This window comes from Gallus gallus, chromosome 1 (genome assembly GCF_016699485.2).
Source record: "Gallus gallus isolate bGalGal1 chromosome 1, bGalGal1.mat.broiler.GRCg7b, whole genome shotgun sequence".
Classification (NCBI taxonomy): domain Eukaryota; kingdom Metazoa; phylum Chordata; class Aves; order Galliformes; family Phasianidae; genus Gallus; species Gallus gallus.
In genome coordinates, this window is record NC_052532.1 from 24,962,607 (window position 1) to 24,990,552 (window position 27,946).

Genomic DNA, 27,946 nt, shown 5'->3' on the forward strand with positions numbered 1-27,946 from the left:
TGTAGATAAACCTTCTGAGGGATCACCTACAGTTTCTGAGAAGGGTACTCACAGAAAAGGCGAATCTCATCAGTCAGTCTCAGCTCTGAAGGGCCCTGAACAAAATCTTTTGACATCTATGTGGGGTAAGTCTTTCACTGCTCGATCCCATATTGACATGGTGTTCCCAAAGAGAAGGGGAACAGCTGCAAACGGACAATGCTGGGACTTGGCTGCAGTGACTCCTACCATATCCCAACTGCTGCTGTTGGCTTAGCTTTGGACATTAGAATCCTACAGTCACTGATGTGAAATCAATTAAAGAGGGGCAATCAGATAAAAGTTCAGTTCCCCTGGGCTCAGGTATGAGTCCCTGCAAAAAGCAACTTTTTATAAAGAAAAAGGAAGCCAACTCTACTTTTGCTCATAGCTCCCATCTCCTTGCAAAAGAATGAAAGCCAATGCAACGCTGGAAAACCAGATATGGTACCAGAGTACTGAATTTCCAGTTCCTGGAGGGAAGCAGTGACAGTACAACTAAGCAGCAATATAGGCTACATGGAGAGACAGCTTCAGACTCTTCCTTCACTTAGGAAAAAGCTGTCTTAGCTTTGGTTGCTCAGCCTGTTTTCCAATGCTTGATTTACAAAGAAGGCAGTTATAACTTTTACTCACAACAGCTTACAAATATATATATATATATATATATACACATAATGTATATATACATACGCACACACATATATATATAATGCACACATATAATACATATATATATATATATATATATAAATAAAAACCGGGAGCTTTCTGAACACCTTTGCTCACAGTTAGACTGTTCAGTCACACACCTCTCCTATGAAGAAATGCTGGAGCAGCTGAGGTTGTTCAGCCTGGAGATGAGAAGGCTGCAGGGAGACCTCACCGCAGCCTTCCAGTAGCTCAAGGGGGCTTACAAACAGTAAGTGAGACTGAGAGACTGACATGGGCAGATAATGACAGGATGAGGGGCAGCGGTTTTAAATTAAAAGAGAGGAGATTTAGATTAGATATTAGGAGGAAATTCTTTACTCAGAGGGCGGTGAGGCAGTGGCACAGCTGCCCATGGAAGCTGTGGAGTGCCCCATCCCTGGAGGCACTCAAGGCCAGGCTGGATAGAGCCCTGGGCAGCCTGAGCTGGGGGGTGGCAGTCCTGCTCATGGCACAGGGTTGGGGCTGGGTGGTCTTTAAGGTCCCCTTCAACTCAAGTCGTTCTATGACAAAGCCACATTTTTCTTTCTAGTATAAATCAAATCAGAATTCCAGTACAACTTGCCAGTGAACAGAAGGAGAATAGTTGAAAATGCAGATTTCTGAAATAATATTTTTCTGAAATAACCGAGAATGTGCATTTACTGTTACACTGCAGACATGAGCTGCTGCAAGCAGTACCTCGCTGTGCAGGGACACTGACTGCACTGACAGCCTGGATCACAGACACACATCGCTTTGTACCCCCAGGGAAGTGTGGATGTTTAAAGGGATACTATTAAGGATGGCAAGCCCCAACATGTGCCTTTTCTTCTTGTCCTTTTGCATAGCTCTGTGTGACTATTTATATGCACTTTATTTTATGGAAGAATTAACTGAACATTGCTAGAGACGGACAAACAAGACAAAGCACAGCTAAGCGCCAGACACGTAGCTCAAAACTCCAGCAGCACAGGGCACTGAGTTTGAATCTACAGCTTCACTCAGCGCTGAAATGCAGCCAAGACCCACAGAGACTGTAAGGCATTAGCATACATGCAATGCCCCAAAACAACCAACCTAATGTCTGTTCGCATCAGAACGGGTCACTGCAGGCTGTGACTCACAATGCCCACAGCAAGAATACCCTCTCTGGCATGTAGGTATATCCTAGCATGGTAGTATGTATAAATACTTATGTACAATATAATACAGTACATAAATACGTATAGCTACTGAGATAACTCCTGGGCAGGTAATTAGATCACTACAGCTATTGTACCCCTACAGGCGGGGCAACATGCAGTAGCCCCGCTATAGCATGGCAACTGCAAATGATACTAAAGACGATGCTTAAGAATCACAGAATTATATGGGTTGGAAGGGACCTCCTGAGATTACCTGGCTCAACCCTCCACTACAGCAGGTTCCCTACAGCAGGCTGCACAGGAAAGCATCCAGGTGGATTCTGAGTATCTCCGGAGGAGGAGACTCCACAGCTTCTCTTCTGGGCAGCCTGTGCCAGTGCCCACACAATAAAAGAGTTCCTTCTCATGTTCAGATGGAACTCCAATGTTCCAGCTTGCGCCTGCTGCCCCTTGTGCTGTCACTGTGCGCCGCCAAAAAGAGCCTGACCCCATCCACTCAACTCCTGCCCTTCAGATATGTATGAGTTCCCCATGAGTTCCAGTCTTCTACAAGCTCGATAGTCCCAGGTCTCTCAGTCTTTCCTCATAATGGAGGTTCTCCAGGTCCCTCATCATCTTTGTGGCCCTCCAGTCTCCAGTAGTTCCCCATCTTTCATGAACTGGGGAGCCCAGAACTGGACACAGTACTCCAGAAGTGGCCCCATCACAGCATCGTAGAGGGGAAGGATCACCTCCCTCAACCTGTTGGCCATGCCCTTTTCAATGCACCTCAGCACAAGGGCGCACTGCTGGCTCACGGCCAACCTGTTGTCCACCAGGACACCCAGGTCCTTCTCGGCAGTGTTCCCATCCAGCAGCAGCTCCTTTCATCTCCTAACATCTACTGCTGCACGTGGTAATGTCTCCTCCGGTGCAGGACTCTGCACTTGTCCTTGTTGAACCTCATCACCTTCCTCTCTGCCCAACTTCCCAGCCTCTCCAGGTCTCGCTGAGTGGCAGCATAGCCTTTTAGTGTGGCAGCCCCTCCTCCCAGCCTTGTATTATCAGCGAACTTGCTGAGGATGCATGCTATCCTATCCCTTCATACCTACATCTTATCTTACACACTTGAGGATTCCTTCATCCTGGTGCTGTCTCCTTGTACTCTCATTACATTCCAGCTGAGGCCTGAGGCCTCAAAATGAACTCACTAGTAAGTCAGGAACATGTTCCCAGCTTTACGGTCATAGAAACAACATTTCTGCTCTGTTAAAAAGGACACTATATTCCCCTATTTCCCTCATATAATCTGAATGCATGAAGCCTCTCAGTGCACGGGAGGCTTCCTGGGGGAACTTCCACTCCTGAATGAGAGCTTTGCAGCTCAGATCTTGCTGCTTTTTATCTGGCTGCTTATTTCCACCACTTGGAGCTTTTTTCCATCCATGTGCAGAGGCAGACTGATTATCACGCTCTGTACATAATAATAACAGCTTATCTGCAGTTATCACTGTGGACCACGCAAGCAGAGAATAACCAGGCTGATACACGCTGCTGAGCTACAGGAGCACTTCCCCCGGCTCAGTTAACCCTCTCACAGACCTTCCCCTCCACCTACCGCCTAGGAAATTTCTAGGCCATTTCTGATGGACTGTTTGGTTTCATTTCTTTTCAGCATGTTTCAGCATTGCTAATAATAACACTTACTTGTTTTTTAAACTGTGACCAGTGGTATTTTCCTTGCGCTGAGCTTGCTCAGTATCGGAGCGACTGAGTATTGGACAGCCAGTGATTCGTGCACGTCAGGTCCTGCTTGGGATGCTGCTGTCTGCTGATGGTAGTTTTCCCTGATCTCGCAGCAGTGATCTTACAGGTGGAGTCAGCTGCCATCTTCTGCGCTCCACAGAGCTGCTATGGACGTGTCATAATTCACTTTCCAGCTGTGACCTCATAATACGGTCCCTTGCTATTTTTTACATTGCAGAGAACATATAGAGCAAAAAATATGCAATCTCCTTTTTCTACTGCCATCATCCAGGAACTTTAAAGGATGCAAGTGAGTACACTTTCCTTTTGCCGCACTTTCCTAAGTACAACTCAACATCAAGAACACAACCTCTTAAAATTCCTTCATGCACCACAAGATGGGTACTTCCACAGTCAGATGAGTGCAGCAGGACAGGCACACTCACTGCAGCTTTCCAAGACTCAGTCCTGGCAGCAACATGGAACATTTGCTGGTGTGATGACAGACATGAAATCACATTCTCACTGTAGAAGCAAAATCATTGGGCTAATGAGCAGCATGCTAAAGATGAGAGGCAAAAGGAGATGGACAATCTTTATATTGTCATCTTCAAAACCTCCCAGAGCATCTGAGGCTACAGACCTTCTGAGTGCATATTACATTCTTTCAGAGCTCATTCGCATCGCTCTCTCATCCCTCCCTGCCCAATCAATCCTTTAGAAAAGCTATTTAAGGACTATGCCAACGTGGAAAGTCCCCACTGTAACTGCACACTTCTCATAAAAGCTCCCCAGTTTTGCACACTTTCACTCTGAGCTCCTGCTTCTGGCTGAACCACTGTCTGCCTGAGGGCCACCTCCACATCCTTCACTTCCCTGCACTGAGGGAAGACCTTCTCAGCCACCGGATCTCCTGAAGGAGGTCATACACAACAGACCTCAATTTTGCATTGCTGCCCTCGAGCCTCACAAGAATTTCCCTTCTGGTTTCCATGTACTGCTTGAAACACTCGATATACCTCAAAATGCCAATTCAAAATGAAATCCACAAACATCTTTAGGAACTCCTAAAATACTTTCCATATGATGCTGAAAACAGTGGTGTATTTCTTGGCCTAGGCAGAATGTGGGTCCACGCAGAATGCTGGTTTCTGAGCATCATCATCTGATCTCTTAGCATAGGCTTCTTGTTGGCCAAACATAACACAGCCAGACAATTTTCCACTGAGGTACACAGGATTCTGGATGTTTTGCTCTGTAGTTTTACATCTTTATTCCCTATTACAGAGGCTCGGTGTCCTATCCTTTATAACAGTGAACATAATGGCATTTCTAAGCCTCTTTCAGTCCTTGTTATAGATAGCAACCTTCATATGAAAGGGTCTAAACACTGGCGTTTCAGCATTGTTTTAACAAACAGGAAAGATATCTGTTGATCCTGAAACTTGGAATACTCCATCTCCCCGAATTTATAGTGTTCTTTTCTTCATAGCGCTTTATAGACCTTCCCTGGTGCTTCAGTGATCAGCAGGCGATTCTAGCTCAGATGGAAACCAAAGGCTTAGATTGTTCTGCAAATAAGTTTACAGTGGGGCACTGACATTAGTTACCCCCCAAATCACCTGAAACTCCAGTGCTTCTACCGTGGCTCACTGCAGTCCCCACTGCATGTACTGCGCTTCCTATCTGGGTCGCGTGGCCCAAAGGGACTCTAACAGCCTTTCAACTGTCCTTGGGCTTAAAGATTTATCCTTATCTCTGGTTCTGTAAATCAAACTGGCCAAAGCTGAAGCTCATTCTGATCTCCCATCACTTTGCAAACATGCAGATGGATTGAGATGGTATAACATCCATATACATCCATTGAGACGGATGTAACCTGGAGATCAGTCCTGGCCTGAAGGAGGTGCTGGTCCCTTCAACAAAAATTATTCTATGATTTCTATGTTTAGTCTAAAAAAACTCTTATCACTTTTAACCAGTCATGGGCCTCTCTGCTGACTATAGCATAGGATTTTAGCTATGGCAAGGATCAACTTAATTAATAATGAGACAATATGGGGAGGAGAAAGACGGCACCTCATTCACTGCCTGCACTTTCAGATTTCCTCCCAGTTCCAGAAACTCAGGTATGGACACAACTGCAGCACTGATTAGAATCACACTCAGAACCTTCCATCAGATATTTGAGACCTTCAAACTGATGAGACACAAAAGGTGATTGAGGGCTACAAGAACCAGAAGGTCTCAGACTGTCAAATGAGTGTGTCAAATCTAACCTGCAAGATGGCTCCATTCACCCCAGCGCTCTTATTTGGGCAACGCACAGCTGAACTTCTCAAACAGCTGCATGCTTGAAAATAGCTCAACGGAGTGAACTCACACTGGCGCTGGCACTGTTGGAGGGGAAAGCTGAATTGAGCTTCCAGCCCTCCTGGGCACACGCACAGCCAAGTGCTTGGAGGCAGCACCTTGGGCAGCTAATGAAGTAACACAGCAATGGAGTTTACGTGAACTACAGACCTTCTCTTATCTCAGGGTTATAATATTTTTAAAAGCCTTTATTTAAAGAAAATAGTGACAATTCAGTAAGTATTTAAAATCCCCTGTAAAGCAGAAGGGAAGACTGCCTTTCCCTCCAAATATCTCGAAGTCTCGCTGTTGAATTTGTTAAGTTTATTACAACTCCTACAACCTCAATCCCTTTCATAATCCAGGTTTACTCTGGCATTTGAAGCTGCTGTAGCTAAGCCAGTTTCTTTGACCTGATTCTGCAGTGTTTCGACAGCCCTGACTGATGGGAGATCACGACAAGTCCCCCCGGCCGGGGAGCAGCCAGAATCTCAACAACCAAATCTTTCTGTTTAAACTGATCAATTTCTGTAGCCTCTCTTCTACATAAAATTGCCCGAGAAACCAGTGCATCATCACTGCAAACTTGCTGCTGCTGTGTTGTTGGCAATTCGGGGTGGCAGGAGGCTATTCGTGCTCAAGAATGGAGCCTTTTGGTGACCTGCTGGTTTGGTGGAGCCCACTCTCCCCAGGGCTGCCGTCCCAGCAGAGTTTCAACAGCCCCACGGTCCCACCCTCCCTTGTACCACTGCACATCTGACCACCCAGAGAACCAGCCTGAGGAGCTAACATGGTCATGACTGACTAGCTGAAGCAGTGGTTGATTCTGGCTGGTTCTCCTGAAGGTCGAGGTGGTGAAAGGAGACAGGTACACTGACAGCAGCACCCATGCCCATCACATAGTACTGCTTTGGAGCTGGGTCCCAGGCACCCTACTCCCTAATGAACTGAAGACTTCAGTTCTACTACTTGGGCATCCACTTCACAGATTGCCTGTGGAAGAAGAAATTGCTCTTAATATCCAGCACTACAGTTTCTCATTTCTCCGTTGCTAACTGCTGCTCTTATGTAGTTTTACAAGCCTCTCCTGATGCCATACAATCAATTATCTTGGTGCAGCCTTTTCCATTGAATGCGTCCTGGCTGGGAGTTTGGAAAAAAAAAAAATAGCCCAGGAACAATAACACTGAAGGACAGAGCGGAAAAGAGTGTAAGTGGGCAGGGCATCCCTTTCCACACAGAATGGCTGAGGTGGATAGGGACCTGTGGCCTAACCCCTGCTCCAGCAGGGACAGCCAGAGCAGGGGGCCCAACATCTCCAAGGAAACGGCACAGCCTCTGGGTAACCTGTGCCAGCGCTCCACCACCTGCAGCACAGCACCAAAGTGGTTCTTCCAGGTGTTCAGAGGGAACATCCAGGCTGTGCCTGCTGCCTCCTGCCCTGGCACTGGGCATCACTGACAAAAGTCTGGCTCCATACTCTTTGCTCGGAGCCAGCTCTCCCAGCCTCATCACTGGCGACGCTCCGAGTCCCTTCCTCATCTTACTGGCCATTCCATGGATTCTTTTCAGCATGTCCTCTCCGGCCTTCAGCCGCCCATTTCCCCAAGGACATCAGCCCCCCCCCCCCCATGCCAGCCTCCCTCTTTGTAAGCTGTACGAGCTCCAAACCACAGCCTCCCCCACATGGCACCAAGAGCGGCAGCCGAGCCACATCGCCCCATCCTCCCCCATCTGCTGCGCCCGACACCGCGCCGCGTGGAAGGGGTCAGGACAAAAGCACTACGGATGAACCATCTCCAGCACACGCGTTCCCCGTGGGGATGACAAAGAGGGCACGTGACTGATGGAAAGCACCGAGCATGGCCGCACGGGAGCTGCCGCGCTGCAGCCCAGCTCCCTGCAGACAGCTCTGCGCTGCCCTTTCCCAGCTCGCAGCGTGCCGCAGGGCTGGCATCTGCCAGCACAGCGTGTCCCAGCTCCCCGCCACGCCGCCGTGCCCCATGTTTGTCTTTCCCAGCACCCAGGCAGAGATAAGCACGGCTGCGCTTCCGCACTGCCCTCGCCTTATCTCCCACTGCCCTTCTCGTGCTGTTAGAGGGGAAAAAGCGAAAGCAGAACTGCAGAGCGTTTGACATTTGAAGTGCCTGCGTCGCCGAGCGACAGAATCAAGGATCTAGCACAGGATTTGCTCCGCACCGAAGCTGAAGCGATGATATTTCAATTAGAAAGAATAGTTAAAAAAAAAATGTAGAAGCATCAATTCCTGAATACTGCGTGTAAGCCAGCAGGGCGAACCTGCTGCAGTCTGCTCATTCTGTGCTCTGTGGACAGCTGTGGAAACGGCTTCTGCAGGGTTTTAAGGCGACAGAGAAAGCTGAATTCGATGAATTTATTTTAGCACTGTGAAGGTGTGCCTGGTGGACCCAGCAGCATTCTGGCAGGACTGAAATATTAAGAGCCAGGTGGCTGCACTGATCATCCAGCAATGGGAACACGAAGACAGGAGGAGAGGGGAGGCCAAAAAACCCCTCAGTTTGACTCCCCTTTGATCAGAAGAATTCCCATTTCATTTTCTTCCTCTGAACTCAGACCCACCGGTTCCAGCAGCAGTCGGGGCAGTGCCAGCAGCACACAGCCCCCCCGTGCCAGCTCCCTGCTCTGTGCCCCAGCTGAGCACAGAGGTACATTGGGACAAGGGCAGTGCACAGCCTGGCTCAGATCTTCAACTGCTCGCACTGCACTGTACCTGAGGTGAATGAACGCTGCTGGACCACCCCCCAGGAAGCCGACAGTGGCTGTACAAGCTCCCATCCCCTAAATCTGTGTACGTGGGAGCCATGGAAACAGGCAGTTAGCACGCTGGTGGCTGCATCCAGATGTGTCGGGCAAGCCATTTAATGGTGCACGTCATAAAACAAGAGAGCAGCATGGAAATGAACACCCAGTACTGCCGACTTCCCAAGTTTGCAGCACGCGCTGCCTGCAGGAGGGCAGGTGCAGGACTGACTGTACCTCACCACACACTCATATGCAGTGTGCACAGGCACACCCCCCCCATACACACACACAGGCTGCGTTCTAATCAATACGGCCACAACATCAACAGGCGCAGACACAGCAGCGGGCATTTCTGCTCGCGCTCCATCGACCAAGAGCTTCGAGCGTGTTTACTGCAATGCATGAAAAACCATTCTCAAGAAGACAGGAACTGGGCACGGGTTTTGCTGCCATTCTGCCCGACCGTGGCCAGGCACTGCGTGGCAGAGGGAGCAGCAGCCCAGCCCCAGCCCGGCCTCACACCAGCAGTGGGTCCCCAGGGCTCCCCACGCTCTCACCGCTGCCTGGCAGCAGCCGAGCTGCAGAGCAGCCCCAGCCCCGCCGTGTGGGGATGCAGCACCACCGCCTGCAGGGAGATGCTCTGCTTCGTGCCCGGGTCGGTTTGCAGCGCACGGTGTTATCTGGGCACGAAGTACAGCGCCGCATTCTTCAGTCTGCAGATAATCACAGATCAGACAGGTCCCCCCCACTGCTGCGCCAGCACCGCCACCTCCACGCAAACCCTGGGCTGCATCCACGGCCAGGTTTGCAGGGAGCCCACTGCTGCTCCCATTGAAGAAAAGCTCCTTGTTTTCCAAGGCGTGTGTCTGTGTTGCTGCTACATGGCAGGCTCAGCTACGATTTTCCAGCACACAGATCAGGAAAAAAAAAATAAAACAAAAAGCAAAAAGCCAAAGAACCGATGCCATTCTTTTGGATTTTTCACCCATTCAGACATTTAGAACCACTTCTAGTATTTAGCGTTCCACTCAACTGATTTAATTCTGGATCCTCCAGACATGGGAAGGATCCCAAGACAGCCTCCCTGCTCCCAGAAACAGAACCAAAGCCAACGAGACCATCTTTTCTGTCAGATTAAGCCATCCCTCCCCATCTCCAGCCCATCTCACGCTGCCGCAATCTCAGCCCCTCAATGTACCATCCGTGCAGCGCGTTCACCGGAGCGCTCACAACCAAGGGCCATCAGACAAGCTTATCAATTAGGACGAGCTTATCAATTAGCACATTCAAGGAGGCTGCCTTTTCCCCTCGGTGCCTTGGCAGCCCGCAGCCGGGATGTGGCCACATGGAGGGGATGCCACCCTCCTGCATCCCCCATCCCTTTGTAAGCAGGCTGGCACCACGGCGCGCAGCAAACAATACCGCCGGCCCTGTTCAAACAGAAAGAGGATGCAAGCAGGATGCGTTTACTTACATGAGGATTCAGTGCCAAACATGGCTGGCCCCAGATGCTGCTATTTTAAAAAGGAGAGAAGAAAGAGTGGAAGACAGAGGGAGCGTATGAGAGCAGGGATGAGACCGCTACACAGCAGGGGTCATGAAGGCAGACAATGCAGTCCGAGCTATCCAAGCTGCCAGACCCTCCTCTCCTCTCTCCTCCTCTCCCCTCCTCTGCTCCACGCTGCAGATAGCTCTACGTGCCCCCAGAGCGAAGGTCCTTCTTCGGGCAGCAAAAGGCAGGAGCCTCTGTGTTAAATCCAAGAGATAAGGAAGGCCGGCGTCGCTCCCGCGAGAGCGGCGGGCAGAGATAGGTAGCGGACACCAGATACTGCAATCCCCAGCCCTGCTCTCGGTAAGACAATAGCATAGCTCATGCATACACTGGATGACGTCAGGACACTGCAAAGACTGACTGCTGCTAACCAGAGGCTCGGAGGGGGCTCGGATGGAGTGCAGCAATTCAGATGGGGATTCCTTTGTCACAAAATGCAAAAGACAAAGGAGCAGACGTCTATCTCCTTCCCCGATGATAAACCCCCTGACCTGCGCCTTTAATGCTAACTGAAATAGCTGCTACGAATTCACACTGCTCTGCTCAGCTGCACGAGACGCAAAGTGCTTCTCTGCAAACACATCGTGCAGAATAAATTCCAGGGACAAATGTCCAACTAAATGCCACTTACGGCATTTTCAATCTACAATAATCACGGATTTCCATTGCTGACACTCTTCATTATCTTTCCTTCGAAGAAAAATGAAACCCCCGAGCCAATCCACACTTCAGACACCCCGTTCACGTGGCACTAGCCAACTATCTCATCTACTTAAACCTATTGTCAAAACACAGCGTAGCAGTGCTCTAACCATAGTGAATAAATTACACATTCAAAGAAGAAGAAAAAACCCCAAATCACACTGCTATCAGCGATATAAAAGCATCCTAGCAACCAAAGAACTATTTTACTTCTTTCTTCTTTATTCCTCTAAGCCATCTAGATTTCTTAGCCTCCGCAGGTGCATTTTCTGGTGTATTTTTTTTTTTTGCCTATTGAGCGTAATTTTTCTGATATTCGGTAATCTCAGAATGTTAAACTGTAGAGTTAAACGAAGGCTTCAACCGACTCCTTCCAATCCCACTGCAGACAAAAGGCACTTCCATTCCATGCCTTGCACTGGCAGGAGCAGCAAAGCAGTAAGGCGATGTGCAGAAGCCTGCAGATATCGGGGGTCATCTCTCAGCACGGCAGTCCAGATGGGGCACAATGAGGAGTTCTAATGAGTCTCACTGAGGAAGTACACGCAGCTATAGCCATGGCAAAGACAGAAAAGCGCTGCCAGTGGCCAAGAAGAAAGGAAATAGATGCAAGTCCATTAAGCAAAGCACTTAAAGGCTACCCCCTATTTCTGATCTTTTGCAGTTTACCCATTACCAAATGCTCCCACTGCTCTGTTTGCCAGGGGTTTTTGTGCTGTTTGCAGAATGCACCATGTCACTGTGGTAAGCAGGCAGGGAAAAAGGGTAACGGCTAACGCTGGAGGCACCTTCCATTGGAGCATCTCAGTGCACTCCAATCACTGGGGAACAGCTAGCCATTGGCAGAGACAGCTGCCCTAAGAGCACACCAGGAAACAACACACAGGTCAGAACCACGGGAGCCCACTGGCACCTCACTGCTCCCAGGGAAGTGCAGTGCGGGTCCAGTGCATGCCCAGCCATGGCAGTGTGCTCCTCCCTACAGCCCTGAGCCATGAGTGGAGCAAGGAAGGAGGACAAGAAGCTGTACCGAGTCCCATCTCCTTGCTGTATTTGTACAAAGGGTCGGGGGCAAAATGTGAGGCACTCCGAGCTCTTCTCATGGTCACCTCTGCTGGCACAGAGTGCTCCTTGGCTGTTTCTCCACTCAGCTCCTCAAACAGCTTCTGTGTGTGCAGCACACACCCCAAGAACACTTAGTCCTACCAGGCTTCTGGAAGCATTTAACTGGAACAGAGCGATGGGAGAGGCCATACCCTGGGGTGAGACATCTCACAACACGCTGTGCAACGGGCAACTTTTCATCTCCCCACTGACAGCTGGACACCTGAGCACGGTGACTCAGATCAACCCTTAGGCAGTGACTAACCAGATGTCTTCAATCTGTTCTTAAACACCTGAAGTAATGACCTGGCACTTGAAGTAATGACCTGGCTGCTGAATCGCAATTAGGATTTCCAGTCATGGTGTGGGTGCTCAGCACCATTAAGGCATGTCCAAATTATTCCAGCTCACAAAGCTGTCGGTGGCACAGGACCATAGTTTGGCTATTCCCAGAACCGAAGCAGTTATTTTGACTACTTAGGGCCAGGAACACCTCCATTAATTGCAACAGTTTGACAAAAAGCTGTGGTGTGTGGAGGAAGCAAGTCTTCTGGCTCAGCTTTCAAGTAACATAGGCAAGCTCACAAAGCCACCATGTCTATTACGTGCCATGCCTAAGGCTCCCAGTGTCTTTAAACACCAAACCCTGGAACAAAACCCCTAGCGTTAATGTACAATGGCTTAAGGATAATTTTAGCTCTGATGAGCAAGTCTGACCTTCCCACAGTATTGTTTCCAAAGAATGTGCAAAACCTAAGGGCTGGCCAGTGACAGCCACGTGTCAGGGAGCCAGGCCCATTGCCAGGTTCTCACTGCAGACGTGGCTGAAAGGCCCAAACCACCCCTACAGCTCCTGGGTAAGATTTTCATCATACTCCAGGTCAATAGCATTACTTTTGCCAGGTCAGTGCTTTACAGCGTGGAGGAAGCAATGTTTGACAGACCTGGCACCAAAATTCTTTATCAACTCTACCGAAAGCACTTAGGGAATAGGTTTAATTTCACTACCTCCTGCTTTATACAACCGCAACCATACAGTTAGATTCATTGACTAGTAGAATTTGGAATTTCTATTTCCTATCCTGAGTTTTGCTGTCAGTTTATCCTGCAAAGAAGGGTTAATAAACTTCATCTCTTCCTATGAGAAAGTCTATCTATCCTACACAGCTGTTCAGATGATGTAAACTAGCATACAGAGAATGTCAAAGGAAATGTGCAAGAATTATCATTGTTATGATCTTCTCACAACGTGCACAAGACATTGTTCAAGCATTAGATTCATTTACAGTATAACTTCCATGCATTTCTTCGCAAGCTAGCTATATTTAAAGCAGCAAGTATATATGGTACTCAAAGTTCTCTGCTGTACATTCAGACTTTCCAGAGAAAGGGATGTGCTCCTCACCTGCTAGCACACTTTGAACAGATATTCCTTATTTCTCAATTTACATTACAGAAAAGGAAAGTATCTATTCTGTTAGTACTAGTCTAAACCTTAAACAATAGCTTGACTTTTAGTAAAGAAGATGAAAAATTAAATGTTAATTTTATACGGACATACATTTCTGCTTCAGAATCACTTCTCTCAAGAAGAGTGGAGGCAGGGAAGTGCAAGCTACTAACAGAGGTAGACTCCTATATGTGCTTTACTTCTATCCATTACAATAGAAATCTTTGCTCTCTTGTTGCTAGAGAAACATTTCCTTTTGAGCTTAACCCCCTTCTCCATGCGAGAAACTTCAGGAAAGGAGAAGGAATCCACTGCACCTCTGAGGTGTTGGACTGAGGCTGCTCTCATGGGACATCCCGCCCACCTCCACCACAGCATAACTTCCACTGTCCTCAAAGAAGAGTAAGGTCTGTCGGTTAGTTAAACTCTGCCTTACTCCCCAGCTACACTGCTCTGTCAGGTTTTTTTGGATGTTTTAGGAAACCCATGAGTGACTACGCATTTAATCTGTACATCCAGAAAGTACTGAACTTATTTTGCCTCTACAAAAGTCAGCCCTCTCCTAAATTAGAGGCAGGCTACCCATCACTGTGAAGACCTCCAGCTTCTACAGGTTTTGTCGCCTCCAGCAGCAGCTGACAGCAATTATTGATCTGTGTGACACCAACTGTAGCAACTTCACACCCGCAGCTCAGCTCTACTGCACTGCTCTCACTTTTCCTTCTTAAATGGACAGAGGGAGAAAATACAATGAAAAAAACTCGTAGGTTGAGATCAGGACAGGGAAATCACTCACCAATAACCACCACAGGCCATACAGACTCAGTATGGGGAGATGAACGTGATTTACTGCCCACTGATAACAAACCAGAGCAGTCAGAACTAACACCAAACTAAAAACACCTTCTCACATCTATCCTCTTCTCCCACCTCCCCCAGAGCAGGCTGCAGTCAGTACATAGCACTTCATTTTCACCCTTTTCTGTCCTTCCTCAGCTGATCCAGCATGGCCTTCCTACAGATCCCAGGACCGCTCCAATTCAGCTCCATACCATGGAGCTCACCCTCCAGGCACTGCTCCACACAGGTCCCCCACCTGCGGGGGCATCCATGGCCATACCTCCTTCAGGCCGCATGCACTGCCATACCATCCAGGGGACAGCCTGCTCCTCCACGGGCCTGTCCTGGGCTACATGGAGCTGCTGGAGCACCTCCTGCCCTCCTCCTGCCCTGAGCTCGGTGCCCACAGCACCGCTGCTCTCTCGTTTCTCCCCCCTCTCCCAGCTGTGCAGCAGTTGTTCTCTGGCAGCAGCGAGGCCCTGTTGGAGCAGCCGGAGCTGCTCTGCTCTGGCATGGGGCACTGCGGGGCTCTGCTCACAGGCCGCCCCACAGCCCCTGCTACCAACACCTTGCCATGTAAGCCCGATACACCAACAAAACACTGCAAAGATGTTTTTCAGGCTACGGAGAATACTGGAAAGCAATGACAGCACACATCACTGAGCTGCAGCTCCATGACTTCAGAGTTTCTACGGCCTTATTTTGCTCAACTTTTCTAGCACTTAATTAGCTTCAGTAAGCATTTCTGGTGAATAATTCATAAGTCTACTGGGGAGGATCTTCATTGCTGGTACAATTTCACTGCGAAGAAACACCTGATATTCGTCATTTTTGGAAACAGAGGAACTCCCCCTGTGCCCAGGCCAGCAACTGGGAGTGGAGGTGCCCGGTTCCCAAGAGGCAGGACCACACCAGGAGCCAGACCGCCCAGAAACTGGGCCAGCAGCACGGTGGAAAACATCCCCGGATATCTGAGCCATTCCCTCTTTGCAACTTACAGTTCCCTTATTTCACTGGCACAGAAAGGAAGGAGTGAGCTGGCAGGGAAAGAAATATCAAGGTCTCTAAACTGATTAACGTACGAAGCAGAATTTAGACCAGAACAGCTTCCTGACTACAGGAATGTTTTTCTTATTTTTTGCTTCTGCACTGATTTTTTCAGATATTTCTGTACAGTCCATATCGTGTTTATGCAACCCCATTTCACATAATTCTTTTTCTGCAGCAATTTTAGCCAACAGTTGCCTCAGACACTCAGTTTTTGGAGCACACACACCTGTGTTGGTCATAATCTGAGATAGAAAGTGCAACTGATAAAGTGCATTTTTGAAAAGAGATACAATGAGCCATAATAGGGCACTGTTACATTATTGTAGTATCTTTCAATTTTAATTCTAAAAAACATCTTAGCTTCAGCACTGCTCTGTACATGACTATTGCAATCTGTTCTTTTATGGGAAGAGCTCAGCAATCAGCAGAGAAGTTCCCTGTGCTCTGCATCCCCCAGGACACTGTTAATGGACACAAAGCTCTGGCATTTAGGAAATGACAGTGTGCTGCACACAGAGAGCTGTACGTAAAGAATACTGCATATGAGAAAGAGAAAAAAAGAAAAGATTGGCCCAGCGCAGGCACTTAATGCTAGGGTAAGGCTGAAGCTGTGGGTGCCAGGCAGGCATCTCGCTGTCTTCACATGGCTCAGTGGTTGCTCCTCATTGGCATCATCATCTTAAGGAAATCTCAAATCTTGGGCCTCTGTCTTCTACAGGTGACAAAGCTTTGAGACCCTAGGCAATAAAATCTGATTTTCCTCCAGTAGCCCCTGGACTATACTTGAATAGCTGGGGTCTGCTGACAGAGAGCAAGAGAGCAGAAAGGTACTCCCACTCCCTACAACAATCGATACAGATTCAGTCTGCCATTTTCTACAACCACTTCCCTTCCTATCATCAGTGTGAGACTGGAAAATTATGCAGTATTATCCAATAAATGGCAGAACGTACCTCATCTTCCGTACAGTACTGTCAAAAGATCAGGATGACGACTCACCTCTTTTTTTATTGCAGTTTTGCTGGTTTTCTTTTCAGTTTGGTCAGTTTTGCTTTAAACGTAGAACAATACCCAAAAATATGTAGACAGTTACCAACACGGCGGGACTACCTGCTTACCGTGTGCAAGTAACATTTCAAATCTAAATTAAATGCATTCGTTTTCCAACAAGAGCAAGTCCCAGGCCTCAGCAGAGCATGACTTCATTAAACTCTGAGAGCCGGTTTTGTCCCAAACACATTCAACTGCGTGGTGAAACAGGGCCATGGCTGTATCTGAAAAATGTACCAGCAGAACACACCACCTTTTGTTATGAGCTAGGGGAGCTTGAAAGCAAAGGAAGCAACCAGCGAGCGCTGCGGTTAAATCAAACACATTTCATTTAAACAGCTATTTATACGCATTTTTAAAGTAGTAAAATATTAGGAGATGAAGAGTGAGTATTTTCTACATTGAGAGGAATGCCTGAAATATTTTGTGGGGTTTTTTTTTTTGTTTTTTCATCCTAAAATTAGGGTCATTTCCACGGATCTATGCCAAAGGGCCGCACATATGCACATGCAAAAGCTTCACACGGGGGAGTGCGCAGAGGTGGATAACAAATTAAAAATAGATTATAAACAAACTAACATTTTTAATGCAACTCTGAGGGATGAGAGATTAGGATTAAGGCCTATTCATAATAAAGCACATGCAAACTGGTATCAGTGAGAACATGTGTGCCCCAGAAAAAGAAAGCACAAAAATATCCAATTTATATGCAAAAATAGTGAAACAGAGAGGTTTAGAACAGTAGTAAACACTGCCAACACAGCATTATGATCCACATTAATAATGGTGACTGATCTAATGCCAAAACTTCACAGCTAGGACTAAGTTTGGTTGTCGAGAGAGGAAGATTAAATTTAAATTAATTCTCAGTCTGAATAAACATGAGAAGAACATTAGATTTGACTTTACAGCAGTGATTTCACTGCACGTGCAGGAAAAATTAAGAAGGATTTCTAAGTTTAGAAGGGAATACCCACAAGACAGTACAAGAAGGTGCCTGAGCTATTCAGCACAGCCTTCCGAAGGAAGTAAGATTCACATGGACACACTGTGTGTGTGCACAAGTCCCTGCTTAATAACTGGAAGCATCATCCACGGCAACCCCACTTTGCAGACGGGCAGGAGAAACCAAGCACCCTGCGTGCTGAGTGACAGCAAGTAATTAGATAGGGAGGAGATGACATATAGGGGTCTCTACTGCATGAGAGAGTGCAGTGCTGAACATGTATCTTGCATAAAGGAGTTCACGGTGTAACCAGGGGAAAACTTCCATCAGTTTTATTCTTATTTTCCTATGTGGATATCTGAGTGCATTATGCTGGATAAACTGACACTGCAGCCCTAAATATAATGAAGCTGTACGGTGAGTTAGGAAACAAAATCCACTGGAAACTAAGCTTCATCGGTGCTACTGCGTGAACCTGCAGGCATTTAAGGATTTCGGTTTTCCCAAGGCACAAGATTTTGGTAGCGTCACAGCCTCTGGTTCCAGGGGCTCCAGTCAGCTTCCAGGCACTGCCAGTCCAGCAGATAGGTACATGCTTGAATAACTTGATAAACAGAGGTTTTCTTGAGGGAGAAGAGCCTCTTGTAGGAGCTGATGAAACAATCAAAGCAGCTGCTTTAGAAATCCCATTTGCACACACCGCTGCAGGCCCAGGTGTCCCCTTCAGACACAGACTGCAGGCTCCAGGCCTGGACCTTGCCACAGCAGCCTCATTTGATGTACACTCAACAGCAGAACGGTAAAAACCCTCCTGGAAAGACAGAATTCTCCAAACTGAAAAAGACTTTCCTGGATAAATGCCAACCTGAGGAGCACACAGATGAAGAATCTTCCACCATAGTGCTTAAGCGTCGTCCCACCGGCTTTGAGGGGAAGTAGGCTCTTAAACTTGATGGACACCTTGGAAATGTTCTCGTCAACAAAACAGCACTAAAGAAAATGTCAGGCATAGTCATGGTAACAGAAGGCATTCCTATGCAGTTAGAGGAAAATAAGATTGGAAAGTGTGGTGCCACCTGCCTTCCTCGTGGCAGATGCAGCTGCACCAGCACCCTTCCTGCCAGACACCGGTCATGAAGGAAAACTGCAGAAGCTCCTAAGTCCTGCTTCACATGAGAACTTGCCTTTGCAAGGACTGCCTTCGTGAGGAGCTCACAGCACCTCCTGGCTCAGAGGGTTCCCTCAGTGAAAACACCCTGCTGCCAAAATACCGGGAAACCTTAGTAACTACTGTGTGCACCTCCTGCCGAGCGGTGGTCCAATGCATGAACACTGTGGTAGAAGCAGGACTCTAAATGGGTATGATAATTAGCAGCATGGCAATTTAGCAGCGGCTAGATGACCACACATTAACCCTGTTCAACTTTCTACACTAACTGTGGGCATCCCCACGAGCAGACTGCACTGTGCAGGTCCAGCGAGCCTGCAGCTCCCCGTCGGATCTGTGCTGTGCCCTTTACTGTTGGTACAAGGTTCCTCAAACTGGATCCCAGCCTTCAGCATGACCAAGTCACCCAAAGAGCAGGTATTTAGCTGAGAGAGACACCTTCTGCTGTGTACAGCCGCACAAATATCCATGACACCATTGATTTAACAGTATCTTGATACTTGGAAGCACTGTGCCAAGTATATTCTCTGGCTTCAGCATCATGAAAGATTCAAGGGCCTGTGACCAGTACTAGATGGCAAGGGGAGTTTATCAGCCTTATCATCTGAAGCAGGAAGTCCATGCCGAGCACAGCCTTTGCAGATACACAATGAAGATAAAATCAGCAACAGACGCTTCACCAAAGAGAAGCCTCCCTCGCAATCAAACATTCCTCCTTCTGCAAGTTAAAGCACAGAGACGCATTCCTTTCAAGCTGAAGGCTTTGTAGCCCTTTTCGCATACTGGATTTATTTACTCAGCCTACCTAATCAGTTGTCAAACCAGACAGAATTGCTTCAGTAGCAGAGCATGCGCATACGGCACCTCCCCACCGCCAGCTGCAGGGTGAGTACATCGCCTCCTCCATTCTCCATATAACACATCAGTCTTCAGATCACTGTTGGCTCTTCTTAGCGCTGTGTGCTGTCAGTCAGTATTATTTACCCACTTCAGCCTCTGGCCCTGTTTACACTATAGGCAAGTAGCGTTTGACACCACTTATCCTCAGCGGAACACGCTCTGGTTGTCGGCCAAAACAAATCCCCAAGCAGGAGGAACGATCCGTCCCCGCGCCAGGGCTGAGGTTGGTTGGCTCCCACCACCACAGCCGCCCCACAGGGCAGGGCTTGCAGGTTCCCTGCTCTTACATTTAAGAGAAACAGGATGAGAAATATATCCTGCACACAGAGCTTCTGAAAACTCTCAAGAGGACTGCAAGAAAATGTATTTTTTAATAATTTACATGGACTACTGTACCTTTCTTCAGCTCGCAGCAAACATCACTGGAAATGCTGCACATTGGATGAATGAGGTCCAGTACGGCCTCCTCCCTGCTCTCACATCTGTTTATAAACCAGTAGAAACAGACTTACAGGCTTTATTACTTTTCTTGTTGCTAACTATCTGCTTGATTGAAACTGAAATAAAGGGTAACTTTCTCAACACATTATAGGAAGGGAAAAGCAAATGGCTGAGTGCTTTAATAAGGATATATGATATCCAATGTCCAGTTATGAGCATACAGCTTCCTCTGGCATGTGGTGCCAGTCCAGAGGAAAGACCTCAGTGGAAAGACCAACTGTGTCTTACTCATGTGCTCAGCGTGCCCCTTATTCCAAATACCTTTCGCACGTCTGTGCAGAGAGAGTTAAGGCTCTTCTGGAACATTGCTTTCATTGTAAGTGCTTCTTGCCAGAGCAATTATTTTTGCAGAATATTTTCTATGAAAAATAGTCCACTTTGTTCAAGTTCTGCCCTGCATTACCGATGCAAATGAAAGGAATGCATATGTGAACTTGTATTTCATCAGCAAACTAACCCTTCACCAACTTTCACTGCCATTTACAAGCTTGAATTATCTTCAATTTGAATGCAAGTCATTAGATAATAGCTGCTTAAAGACATGTCAGCAACTTTGCTTTGCTTTAAAATAACACAGAAAATGGAAAAATAATAAGAGAGCTGCATAGCACCGCTTGTTGAAATGTGCCCTATGATGTGTACTTTGATAACTGCCCGTGCTGATGCACGTCAGGCTGCTCCAGACAGACATGTGTTGCACACTCACTGTGGAAGCCAAAAGGGAACTGGAACGTTTTACTTGCTAGAGCCATGGTAAGAGCTCAGCTCAGCCACGCTGTTGATTTACATGCACTGTAGGTTACAGAGCCAGGAGATGTTTTCAGGGCAGGAGCTTTCTGAAGGGCAATTTCCTGGTTAACAAACTAGAGTTAAAATATCTGTTTTCTTTGAAATGTGCCTTTTTAATCATTCTTGTTTTTTCCTTATAATCGTCTGCTTAAAATAGAGTGATAAACTAGTTCATACAGCCAGCAGTAAACACAAAGGAAAAACTAATGAAACAATAAACTGCAGGGCCAGGTGATGGATAGTGCAGACAGCTCTCCTGCTAAAAGTCATGGCGAAGTGGTAAATCACCTTCTAGGGGTGGTTGAAACAAGAGCAAGACAGCTGTGCCAATTCAAGCCAAAACACAAGTCAATCCTTATTCCACCCACCCAGCCACGGCCAAGCTTGGCTCCCTGGTCCACCCCTTGCTGGCTGCAGCAGGTTGCTCAGGGCCATGTCAGGATGGGTTCTTAGTGTCCCCAAAGTTGAAGATTCCACAACATGCCTGGGCAACCTGCTCTGGAGCCTAATAACGAAGTATCTTCTTAAGTTGGGACAAGAATTCCTGTGTTCCGGCTTAAGTCTGACCTCTTGCCCTGTCACTGGCTCCCATTGAGAATCCCACTGCATCTCCAACCCACCTCAAAGGCTTCAGCCCCCAAAACCCAGCCTTAGCAGCTGAATATTCTTCAAGGTTCTGTAAATCTGCCCAAATCTACTCATTAACAAAAAAAAAAAATAAAAAATACTCCATCTAGCACTGCATTTGAAGTAAAAAGACATACACTAAAGCCCTCATATTTTAAGAAATGGGAAACCTGGATCAAAGCAATATTGTGGCTTCTCCAAATGCAGAGCTACTGAAGCATAAAGACAGGTGCCCGTGAAGAATACTTTTCTGGTGAAGACTTTAAAAAACCATTCATGACCCAAATTAAGACCTTAATTATGCCTGTGATTAGACTGAACGAGGTTTAAGAGTATAATAGATAGATTTTAGTACTATAAAAAATACTAATTAGAAGCATCAGAAAGCACAGTTATCACAGAATCATAGGATGGCTTGGGTTGGAAGGGACCTCGAGGATCAGCAAGTTTCAACCCTCTGCAGCAGGCAGGGCTGCCAGCTGCTGGATCAAGTACCAGACCAGGCTGCCCAGGGCCCCATCCAACCTGGCCTTGAATACCTCCAGGGATGGGGCATCCACAGCCTCTCTGGGCAGCCTGTGCCAGCACCTCACCACTCTCTCAGTGAAGAACTTTCCCCAACATCTATATACCCTCCTTCCCTCAGCATCTTTAAAAAATACATAGAAATGGCAGCATTAACAGCAATGATTCACAGCTCTAATAGTACAGAACTTACTGTCAATTGCAGGCAAAGGAAAAAATCCATGCTGTGATGACATGACTGTACATTTCCACATCATTAAGCACCGTATAACAGACAATTTTATACAATTCCGAAGCTTCTGCAGATAAAGAAAGGTAATTAGAACCTTTGATTCCATATCCGCCCAAATCAAAGACTTCTCCACGATGTATTTTAAGGTATTACACAGTACAATGGCTGTAGACAGCCAGTCAGAAAAAATAATAATGTTTTAGATTTTTAAAACAGTTGTAATGCTTTTTATCAATTCTTGAAATAATCTGACATCAGGTTTGGCTATTTGCCTTAGCTGAAAACCTGAAAGAGGCAACTGAGGCTTTGATTTGAGGTATGACTGACCTCTGAGGAAAACGGGACCTTCTCAATCCAATCTTTGGGTTTTTTTTTTCCTCCAGTCAGCAGATGAATTAACATACTGTCAACAGCAAACAGAACTTCTTCATCCTCTTTAAGACGCATCAATTTTAGCTCAGCCTCTAAATGGAAAACCCCACTGTTTAATTTTCTTTCTCAACCAAGTAATTCCATACTTCTGCTGGCAGTACTGAGCCATAGTTTCATTGTTTCTGCAGCAGCCCAGCTATGGTTGTCTGCATTTCTTAGCACAAGAAGTTCCCCGAATCACTCTCTAGTAGAACTGGTTCACAATGCACTGTGGCAGCACATGGCTGTAACCCAAGGACTGTTACTCCACGACGAGCAGCCACGCTCTCACAGGACAGGCTCCTTACAGCCACCTTTGGGTACGCTCTCTCCAGAGTAGCACGTGGGGAGCCTCACTGCCTGGGGACAGATCTGGGAACCCCACAGAGCCACTGACTGCTCATGCATGCCAAGTGTTTAATAGAGCACAGTGACCAATGACTCACAGCAGTCCGCCACTTCTACCAACCCCAGAGGTCACGGAGTTCCCATTTATTCTGGTACAAAACCACCTCTTTATAGGAGGCGTATCTTGACCTTTTGCTAGAATACTATTACTGCAGCAGATGATGTGGTCATGATCTATCTAGCCAAATGTAGGGCCTTTGGTCACTTCTGTACCCCCACACCAACAGCTCCAATGTTTTCCAGACACTCAGAACTCAGTCCTCAGATAAAATAATCCTTGGATATCAACAGATTACATACATAAGATATTCCTTTAAGACAGTTTTTGTATGAAATACAGAGCACCGTTTTTCAGTTCAAAGATGGCTGAAGTAATTTCTGAGAAGAGTGTGAAAAGAAACTGAACATTCTCTAGTTTTAAAGATGCTGTTTAACAACAAAGGTCCCCTAAAATGTGATCTAGCGCAGTATGATGAGAATATCAAGACAAGGAGAGCACACAGGGCACTTTTCACTCATTCTAACTCTTTTGCCCTTTTATTTATGAATGGGTATTGCACTGAATTTGCTGGCTTCAAGCTGTTAGTGTGGTTTTTACCCTTTCCAACTCTCACTTAATTGCTCCTACTTTCACAAAGAAAGCATTTCTCTTTCTACTTCCATCCCACACCTCTCACACCCTTCCTACATCCTGCACAGCCGATCAGAAGAGGCGGCCAGCAGAGCACTATGAGCCTCCCACCATCTCCTACACCTAGAGCTGCCAGCCCTGGTAAGGGTTTCCCCAAATCTCCAGCATTATCTGAAAGCTTCACACCCTGCCAGAAGGAGCTGGGTTGTCAAATGCCAAACCACAGTGCAGTTCTGCAGCAATACACGTCAGCTCTCCCATATGGTGAGCACCGGTCCTTTCCACAGCCGTGAGCGATGCTTTGCAAAAGTTTTCCTCCTCGTGCTCTTATTCCTCATTGATTTCTAGTCCAGACACATTTTCCCTGATCAAGGGAAAGAACCAGAATGGGGGACATGCTCTCAAGGTCCAGAGAGCCTCAGTCAGGCCCCATCACTCACCCTAGCCCCAAGATCACTCACACCGTGAGTGTCCTTGCACACCTCAAAGCCCACATCCCCTCACCCAGAGCCTGCAGTCACTCCAGTATTCAGTCAGCCCCATTTTCTGGCACAGACACAATGCTGCTCCCCTGTCCCAGTCTGAATCCCACAGCGCACCCCATATTCCACTGGCAAGGGGAACTGGCTGTCCCCTATGGGTTGCCACATCCAGCCAAACCCACCCTGTTAGCTGGTTCTACCTCAAAGAAGAGAAGAGAAGAGAAGAGAAGAGAAGAGAAGAGAAGAGAAGAGAAGAGAAGAGAAGAGAAGAGAAGAGAAGAGAAGAGAAGAGAAGAGAAGAGAAGAGAAGAGAAGAGAAGAGAAGAGAAGAGAAGAGAAGAGAAGAGAAGAGAAGAGAAGAGAAGAGAAGAGAAGAGAAGAGAAGAGAAGAGAAGAGAAGAGAAGAGAAGAGAAGAGAAGAGAAGAGAAGAGAAGAAGCAAATTCTCTGATTTTGCTTTGATGGAGAGCTAAAAAAAAAAAAAACAACCACACAAAACCACCACCACCAACAAAATCTGTGCATTTTTTTCCCTCAAAACCCACCTTAACATCATTCAAAGGACAACAAAAGACATACCTGACAGGCTTATGAAAGCACTGAATAAGAGACTTTCTAATATCATTGCAGCAGCAGGGCAACACTGCCTGAGTGAAGGACCATCAACAAATACTACTGGACTGCTGGGGGCGGTGATGGACATGACAGACCAGGGTTACCGCAGAGGTAAGCCAGGGCTTTGGCTGCTATTGGAATACACTGAGATGTACAGCAGTTTTATCTAAAATCTTTCTGAGACTGAAATGCAGAGCTGCACTGTGAGGAGCAGGCTGTGCTGGAAAGCCAGAGAACTGTGATCAAAGCAAGTCACAGGGAAGCCAATGGCACAGCCAGGACAGGCTGGAGTGCGCTCTAGAGAACAGAAGAATGGAAGGAAGTGGGAGAATGCTTACAGCATAAAATGGTAGGGAGCATAACCAGGAATGAGGTGGAACCTCTGTGCAGCAGCACTGTGTGAGCCACATCCCAGAGCCAAAGGCAGCACCAACAATGAACCTCCTCTGAACCAGCGTGGCTTTCAGAGGATTTTTCCCACAATAAGGATCACATTCATTGCTCTGTGCCAGCAACAATATTACATTGTAATGTCTTGGGATTCTAGCAGACATAAGAAAAAACATTCAACCTCAATAAGCGAGCTCCAAGAAGCAGCTAAAGCAATGAAGAACAATGCTTTGCTGGCTGCTATCCTGCATGGGAGACTTTTGACCGCATAGCCAAGCACAGAGGCCTGAACTCAAGTGAGAACTGGAGCCCGAAAGCCTGGATTTTAATAAACTTCAAAAGGTCGATGATCAAGCAACCAAGCTTTACCTTACCTATAAACTCAAAGGAAAGCTGAACAAGGCCAGAAAGCAGATCAGGCTGGGGGGAGAAGACTCATCTGAGCATTCAGGCAAGAATGGTCTCTCACCTGCTGCTTCATAACAGACACCAAGGTGCCCACGCTGCTGGCATGGGATGTGTGGCCACAGCACCGCAGGAGCACAGGGCCTGTCTGGCCTTCCTGCTCCCATCAGCCCTTCCTCCCACCAGCACCAGGCCCTGTGTCTGAGCCTTATGGATACACGTGACCAAAAAACTAAAGAGAAAATAAACAGTGCAGAGCAACTCAAAGTACTTTTTTTTACCCGTACAATCTCACAGATCCATCAACAGGAAGCAAACGTGGTGATGTCTATGCAGACAATACTGGCTTCACCTCTGTTTCAGAAACCAATAGTTCCAATTACTTTTCAGGATTGGGGTTTTGTTTTGTTTTTTAAAGTTTCTGCCCTTTTAAGAACTGGACTCTTCTTATCTTTAATGGTCAGTTATTTTTCTTCTTACGCATTCTCAAGGCAATCTTTCTTCACATTCCGAGCAGAACAGGATTTCACAGCCACTCTGCTTTCCTTTCGGTTGGGGAGCACTCGGAGCTTTCTCACAATCATTACAACAGAAAAGCTGCAGCCGACACAAAGAGGAAAACATAAATTCTGCTATGACAGCTTTATAAGGCTAATTCTAATAAATATCCCTCAGCAGGCTTCTATTCAGTGTTTCTCTAGAACAGCTACTGGGGATGTTTCTGCTGGAAGCATTTTTGGGTGTAGCAAATATTTAATGGGAATGCAAGGATTTCAATGCTCTTTCACTAGGTAGGTCAGGACAGGGCAGCAGGGCAGAAGAACAGAGCTGACCGGTTTGAGCGCTGGCCTGGGGCAGGGCAGATCATCTCATCAACAGCTGGATGTCATTCACTTTTCTCACCTGAGATAACTCCCAATCAGACTTCTGTCAAAGCTTCTGCCCCTGCTCTGATCAGCTTCAATCTGCTGAGGGCCAGACGGAGCAGAGGGCTGAAGATGGGTCTCCGGTGCTGGAGGACCAGGGCTGCCACACTACCACGGCACGCATGCAGGCCAGCCAATGTAGGCTCTGAACGGGTCTTGCTTACCCTCACACTGTTTCAGTGGTTTGTTCAGGTGTGCAGGGAGTCTGAAAACACCACTCAAAGTACTGCTACTTCAGCACGATCTGTATACGGATCTCAGCCTCACCCAAGCTACTGCCTCTGGGCTTTTATTGAAAATAACAACAACAAAAAAGTCCATATTGCTGACAGAAAGAAATTATGAATCTGAAAAGAGCAATTTCATGCCTTACCTATATGAAATTATGTATATAATGGCTCAGTTGTATGACTGAAACTCTTAGAAACCCAAGTGTCCTTTTCAAGAGCTAACCAGAAACCTTTTTATTCAGGTGCCACTTTTATTGGAAAAGTCACTTTCGAAAACAGGATTCAAACACATGATGACTTGGAAGGAAATTCAAACCTGCTTCATATGAGATGATAAGCAGCCTGACAGCTCACCTGTATTATTACTGACCCATTCCTACATTGTTTGTTACCAAAGTCTCTCACTGCTGATACTCAGGTGAACACTGAGGAGCCTGACGAGGTCTGTGTGTCTGTGCTTGTTCAAGCTGCACTGAGGTTATGAAGGCTGAGGATCACCACTGGAGGCCATGGAGATGAGGTCCAAAAGCTAGAATTGCCTGATACTAAAGCTTGCATAGAAAACTGGTATAGGAAACAGCCACAGATGAATGAAGAAATGTTACACCTGACATGGGACAAGTCAAATTACAAACTTCTATCCACAGACTGAATCAGTTTTCTGTACCACAGCCTCGGCACGCAAAATAGCTTAGACTCAAAACAGCAACATTAGAAAAAGAAAAGTTAAAAGAATGAATCTGACAGTGGAGTTCCACCACCTTCATGTATCAGCTCTCCGTTCCTGGTTACTTATATGGCTGCGCCAACTTTCAAGAGCAGTGAGAATGACTTGTATGTGTTCCCTTATGCACGACGTGCCCAGCCAGCTGGACATCTCCCCCAGCTCTACGTGAAATGCCCTTCAGCCAATCTCTCTGCACTTTTCCTTTTCAGCTCAAGCACAGAGTATCCGACCCCACCCCTGCTTTTCGTTGTGAAACTGGAGCATGCCCAACATTTTTTCTTCAGTAGACAATTTATTTTTAAATCAGTGGCTAAGAATGCAGCATAATGTATCTTAAAACAAATGTTCTTAGTCATCATTTCCACAATATTTCAAATCCTTTATGGGAAATACGATTCAGAACAGCAGCAGAATAGAAACCAAGGCTGTTCTACTAGTTAGTGTCCACAGCTCTTAGATTCAGATCTGAGCAATAATTTAAAGTGCATTAATAAAACCTTGGATAAATAGCATCTCTTCGCCACAGCCCTAATAAACAACTGCACAGCTGTCTCAAGGTACACCGTATTTCA

The 27,946-nt window shown here is 46.9% G+C and overlaps 1 protein-coding gene across 9 annotated transcripts in view; it reads right to left on the reverse strand.

Annotated features, from left to right (window-relative positions):
* Window positions 1–27,946, reverse strand: part of ST7 (suppression of tumorigenicity 7) — a 137,590-nt gene that overhangs the window by 85,499 nt on the left and 24,145 nt on the right. The window contains exons 1-2 of one of the 9 annotated variants that reach the window (XR_006938465.1): window positions 22,478–24,022; window positions 22,112–22,217 (exon numbers count right to left, since the gene is read on the reverse strand). The exons of 4 other annotated variants lie outside the window; for them this stretch is intronic. Coding sequence is in view for 4 of the 5 variants with exons in the window: in XM_040691813.2 (XP_040547747.1) it covers window positions 22,112–22,217; window positions 22,478–22,597 (226 nt within the window). In the remaining variant the exon portion in view is untranslated. Of the gene's footprint in view, window positions 1–3,542; window positions 8,012–10,188; window positions 10,560–22,111; window positions 22,218–22,477; window positions 24,023–27,946 lie in introns of those variants that run through there. 4 more of the 9 variants (XM_040691813.2, XM_040691786.2, NM_001397449.1 and 1 more) reach the window with 4 other exon arrangements.